This window comes from Arachis ipaensis, chromosome B06 (genome assembly GCF_000816755.2).
Source record: "Arachis ipaensis cultivar K30076 chromosome B06, Araip1.1, whole genome shotgun sequence".
NCBI lineage: Eukaryota > Viridiplantae > Streptophyta > Magnoliopsida > Fabales > Fabaceae > Arachis > Arachis ipaensis.
In genome coordinates, this window is record NC_029790.2 from 83,727,938 (window position 1) to 83,733,399 (window position 5,462).

Here is a 5,462-nt window from a genome sequence, read left to right on the forward strand (position 1 = left end):
TCCCATATGCTCTATTTTAATGTTGACTAAACCTCTATGATAGTGATGCTATTAGCTTTAGCTGCTCTGTTTAACTGTTTTGAGGGTACGGTTTATAATATTAGGAGTATGAGGGTGGTTGTTGTTCTATCTTTGCTGAGGTTGATGGTGCACCTGTGTCACTTAATTAGGACATGTTGCTACAACACTATGCCATTGCCCATGTAATTTATCACACATTTCATGAAATATAACACAATTGATTACCTTGTTTTTGAAAGTTGGAGTCATTGATGCAAGAGTCCATGTCATCAAAGCAAGATCCTTCAATTTTCACTCTTTATACTTGTCTGATTTTGTAGTTGATGGTTTTCCACCTTTTTTTAGCAAATTGAGATGAATTTTTTTCTTTTGAAAAATAATCTCCTAAAGATTGGCTCTGTACAGTGATGAGTATAGTTTTGTGCCATGTACTATCTAATTAAGATGCATGCCACATTATTATTGTGATAACAAATGATTATTGTTTGTCTACTTTAACTTTATTCTTTGTTGATTGAGATTCAAGAAACTGCATGTAATTAAACAGGATTAGATTAAAGAGAGGTGGCATTTATTTCTTTGGTCTCTTTGATTATAGTAATAAAAAAAGTCAAAACCCAATGAAATTGAAAATGAATTGAATCTGAATTATTTGACTGAAAAAAGGAAACATTAAAATTCTTTCCGCTTAAAATTTCTTGATTCCTTCAAATTTGTGTGAAAAAATCAGCTTGCATAAAGTTAATTAGAACTATTTCCCTAAAAATTACTATTATTACAACTCTTTTCATTATTATTAAAGAACATTCTTTGCCAACTGGATATATAGTTATATTGCTTGGGTGCTCTGTTTTTCGAAAGAGCCATTCCCATTATGGAATAGCCAAACAAGGGTACACTAGTTATGAATATCATGAGCTATGTATATATATAATATTGATATAACATGCTGGAGTGGATCACAGAGCAGAAGAATATTAATTAATTAAAAAATTGGAGTGGTAAATATCATAGTTTTACAAAATAATATTTTGTATTTTTACTTAATTAGATTGCCGTTATCTGTTGAATAATTTAATTGCTGCTGCTGCTGCTGGGTCCCAAATCTGTTTGATTGTATCAATTTAATTCTTTCTAAATGATGATTGTGCTGAATTCGTGGTTAAATGGTTGGATATGGCAATAACAATTTTTTTTGTCTGTAATTTTTACAGTTATTCGTGGTAAAGGTTAAAGGCGAAAGTTTTTGGTTAAGGTCTTCCAAGAAGATTTTGTCAAAACGTTGATCGTGTCATGGCAAGGTACAATGCATACTTTAATTCTTTTGATTTGTTAGTTTTGAAGTTGCAATTTAACTTATTATATTTGTACTATAAATTCTATGTTCCTCTTTATTTGTTTTACCTCAATAGGTTTCTAGAGAATTACTTCTAAGACTAGGAACTATTTCCCAACCTAGTTACAAGTCTTTGAATGTCCTTTTCATTGCCCATTCCCTTTGTAGCGAATAACTCCCTGCCTCCTCTATTCTTCTAATCTTCACTTTGCGACCCCTTATAAATTTTCGGCCTAAAAGATTTAATAATTATCGATTAGGTTTTGTGATATGCCAAAGGATTGGATGGATCTACCGAGGTATAGCGAAGAGTATATCAATGGTGTTATTAGTTTTTTAGACTTTGCATACTCTGAGGGAGAACCGGACGGACGACAAATTCAATGTCCTTGTAAGAGGTATTGTAACATTAATTGGTATAGAAGAGATGTGGTATTCGACCATTTAGTAGCCGACGGATTTGTTAAGGGATATAGAACATGGATTAATCATGGCGAATGGGCAATCCCGATGGCGGTTGACGATGACACGGATGATGAAGAAGGTGCACGTGATGACATCGAAGGACTGCTTAATGATGCATTTGGAGATGTATCTCATGCTGAGGGTGTTACTGTAGGTCAAAATGAAGAGGCTAAAAAGTTTTACAATTTAATAGATGGGGCAAGTCAAGAGTTATACCCGGGTTGCAAGAAATTTTCTACATTATCTTTTACCATCCGTCTGTACTTGTTAAAGTGTTTACACGGTTGGAGCAATGCCTCCTTCACTTCACTTCTTGAGCTATTGAAAGAGGCAATGCCTGACATTAACATACCTTCATCTTTCCATAAGACAAAGTCTATGATAAGAGATTTAGGTCTAGATTATAAAAAATTGATGCTTGTCCTAATGATTGCCTCCTGTATAGAAAAGAACTAAAGGATGAAAAACACTGTAGTGTGTGTGGAACTTCTCGATATACTGAAAATTCCAGTGATAATAGCGAGAACCAACCTGACAAGAAAGGTCGTCTGATTCCTGCAAAGACTCTGAGATACTTTCCTCTAATTCCAAGACTTCAGAGATTATTTATGTGCTTAAAGACGGCAGCTAGTCTGAGGTGGCATGATGAGGAGCGCATAAAAGATGGGACGTTAAAGCATCCTGCTGATGGCTTGGCATGGAAGAACCTTGATGAAATGGATGAAGAATTTGCAAAAGAATCTCGCAACATTAGACTAGGCTTGTCAAGTGATGGGTTCAACCCATTTCGTAGCATGAACATTTCATGGAGCACGTGGCCCGTGATGCTGATGATATACAACTTGCCTCCGTAGATGCGCATGAAACCCGAATATTGTATGCTTTCTTTGCTTATTCCTGGGCCACAATCACCTGGTAAAGACATTGATGTGTATCTACAACCATTGATTGAAGACTTGAAGTTGTTGTGGGAAAAAGGGGTCGAAACCTATGATGCGTCAAAGAATGAGACCTTTCACATGCGGGCAGCTCTTTTGTGGACAATCAACGATTTTTCTGCTTATGCTATGTTGTCTGGGTGGAGTACAAAGGGAAAGTTGGCTTGCCCTTGTTGCAACAAAAATACCAGTAGCTTACAATTAAAACACAGTCGGAAGACAGTTTATATGGACCATCGTGTCTTTTTACCCATGGATCATCCATGGAGAACCAATACAAGGTCTTTTAATGGGAAGCAGGAATTAAGACCCCCTCCACCTGTTATAGAAGGACCCGAAATTTTTGAGATGCTACTAAATGCTGAGAATGTCTTTGGAAAGAAGCAAAGTACATCAAATAGTTTCCCAGGAATTGGAAAAAAAAGATCAATTTTCTTTGAATTGCCTTACTGGCACAAGAACCCACTGCGTCACAACTTAGATGTCATGCACATAGAGAAGAATATACTTGACAGTATAATTGGAACTCTCTTAGATATCCCAGGCAAGACAAAAGACCATTTGAATGCTCGATATGACTTAAAAGAAATGGGTATCTGGAAAAATCTTCAACCAAAGGAGGTGAATAATGGCAAGAGAACAAAGTTGGCAACGGCATGCTTTTCTATGACTGCTGTAGAGAAGTCAGTTTTTTGTGGTGTTTTGAAGACAACAAAGCTACCTGATGGCAGTGCTTCGAATATATCACGCTGTGTACATCTAGGAGAAAGAAAAGTTTATGGGTATAAGACCCACGATGCTCACTTTATGCTTCACTATTTACTACCAATACCAATTAAAAGCATCCTTCCTAATCATGTGGCCATTCCGTTGATTCGACTAAGTTCCTTTTTTCGTCGCTTGTGCAAAAAGTTCATCACACTGGAAGAGATAGATTTACTGGAGTTAGAGATTGTGGAAACATTATGCCAGCTTGAGAGGATCTTTTCCCCTAGTTTTTTTGACATAATGGTTCATCTTCCCATTCATTTAGCAAATGAGGTGAGATTGGGAGGTCCGGTGTAGTTTCGTTGGATGTATCCTCCGGAAAGGTACATCTGTACATTAAAGTCATATGTTCGCAACAGAAGTCGGCCCGAAGGTTCTATTGCAGAGGCATATCTGGCTGAGGAGTGCTTAACTTTCTGCTCAAGATACTTGCATGGAGGTGTGCAAACAAGACTTAATAAACGGCCTCGGAATGATGATGATCCTAACGAAGACGAAGTTGTGCCATCAAAGTTGTTTTCTAACAAAGGTCATTCATTAGGCGTGGGAAATGGAGAACCAATTAATCTAGATGACAGATCAATTGCTCAAGCCCATGTGTATGTATTACATAATTGTGAAGAAGTGGCAGATTATGTTAGGTAACTTAATTAAACTTTTTTTTATTCCGATCAAGTTCACCCATATTTTTTAGATCAAACCTAACTATTATTAATTATAGAGAGCATGAGGAAGAGGTTAACAATCAGCGGGGAACAATGTTTTTAGTAGGATCTAGTTACTTTTAGGGATGTTTTCATTAGTTTTTATGTTAAATTCACATTTCTGGACTTTACTATGAGTTTGTGTGTTTTTCTGTGATTTCAGGTATTTTCTGGCTGAAATTGAGGGACTTGAGCAGAAATCAGATTCAGAGGTTGAAGAAGGACTGCTGATGTTGTTGGATTCTGACCTCCCTGCACTCAACGTGGATTTTCTGGAGCTACAGAACTCGAAATGGCGCGATTCCAATTGCGTTGGAAAGTAGACATCCAGGGCTTTCCAGCAATGTATAATAGTCTATACTTTGGCCAAGAATAGACGACGTAAACTGGCGTTCAACGCCAGCTCTCTGACCAAACCTGGCGTCCAGCGCCAGAAAAGGATCCAAAACCAGAGTTGAACGCACAAACTGGCACAGAAACTGGCATTCAACTCCACAAATGGCCTCTGCACGTGGAACACTCAGGCTCAGCCCAAACACACACCAAGTGGGCCCCGGAAGTGGATTTATGCATCAATTACTTACTCATGTAAACCCTAGTAGCTAGTTTATTATAAATAGGACCTCTTACTATTGTATTAGGCGTCTTTTAGACCATCCTGGATTGTATTTTGATCTTGTGATCACGTTTTAGGGGGCTGGCCATCTCGGCCATGCCTGGACCTTTCACTTATGTATTTTCAACGGTAGAGTTTCTACACTCCATAGATTAAGGTGTGGAGCTCTGCTGTTCCTCAAAGATTAATGCAAAGTACTACAGTTTTCTATTCAATCCTTCTTATTTCGCTTCTAAGATATCCATTCGCACCCAAGAACGTGATGAAGGTGATGATTATATGTGACGCTCATCATCCTTCTCCCTTATGAACGCGTGCCTGATGGTGCAATCATGAAGCTGAATGCCAAATTATTTGGCATTGATACTTGGGAAATTGAACCTCCCTTGTTCATCAATGAACTGAGTGATCTGGATCAACTGACATTACCTCAGAAGAGACAGGATCCTAGAAAGTTCATAATACCATGTACCATAGGCACTATGATCTTTAAAGCTCTTTGTGACCTTGGTTCAGGAATAAACCTCATGCCCCTCTCTGTAATAGAGAAACTGGGAATCTATGGGGTGCAAGCTGCTAAAATCTCACTAGAGATGGCAGACAGCTCAAGAAAA

At 37.8% G+C, this 5,462-nt stretch overlaps 2 protein-coding genes across 2 annotated transcripts in view; both read left to right on the forward strand.

Annotated features, from left to right (window-relative positions):
• Nucleotides 1,289-2,676, forward strand: LOC110263769. Its single transcript, XM_021105546.1, has 3 exons — nt 1,289-1,322; nt 1,618-2,216; nt 2,273-2,676. Exons 1-3 carry the CDS (start codon nt 1,315-1,317, stop codon nt 2,674-2,676), a joined length of 1,011 nt encoding a protein of 336 aa, XP_020961205.1. The 5' UTR covers nt 1,289-1,314.
• The window catches only part of LOC110263770, a 5,729-nt gene continuing 4,101 nt past the window's right edge, over nt 3,835-5,462 (forward strand). The window contains exon 1 of the mRNA XM_021105547.1: nt 3,835-4,169. Within this exon, the coding sequence (XP_020961206.1) occupies nt 3,835-4,169 (335 nt within the window). The remainder of the gene's footprint in view (nt 4,170-5,462) is intronic.

Excerpts from the sequence above, each read along its gene's own strand:
- LOC110263769 (XM_021105546.1), top strand. Across the intron at positions 2,217-2,272 it reads GTCTATGATAAGAGATTTAG|AACTAAAGGATGAAAAACAC; the intron begins GTCTAGATTATA and ends TGTATAGAAAAG.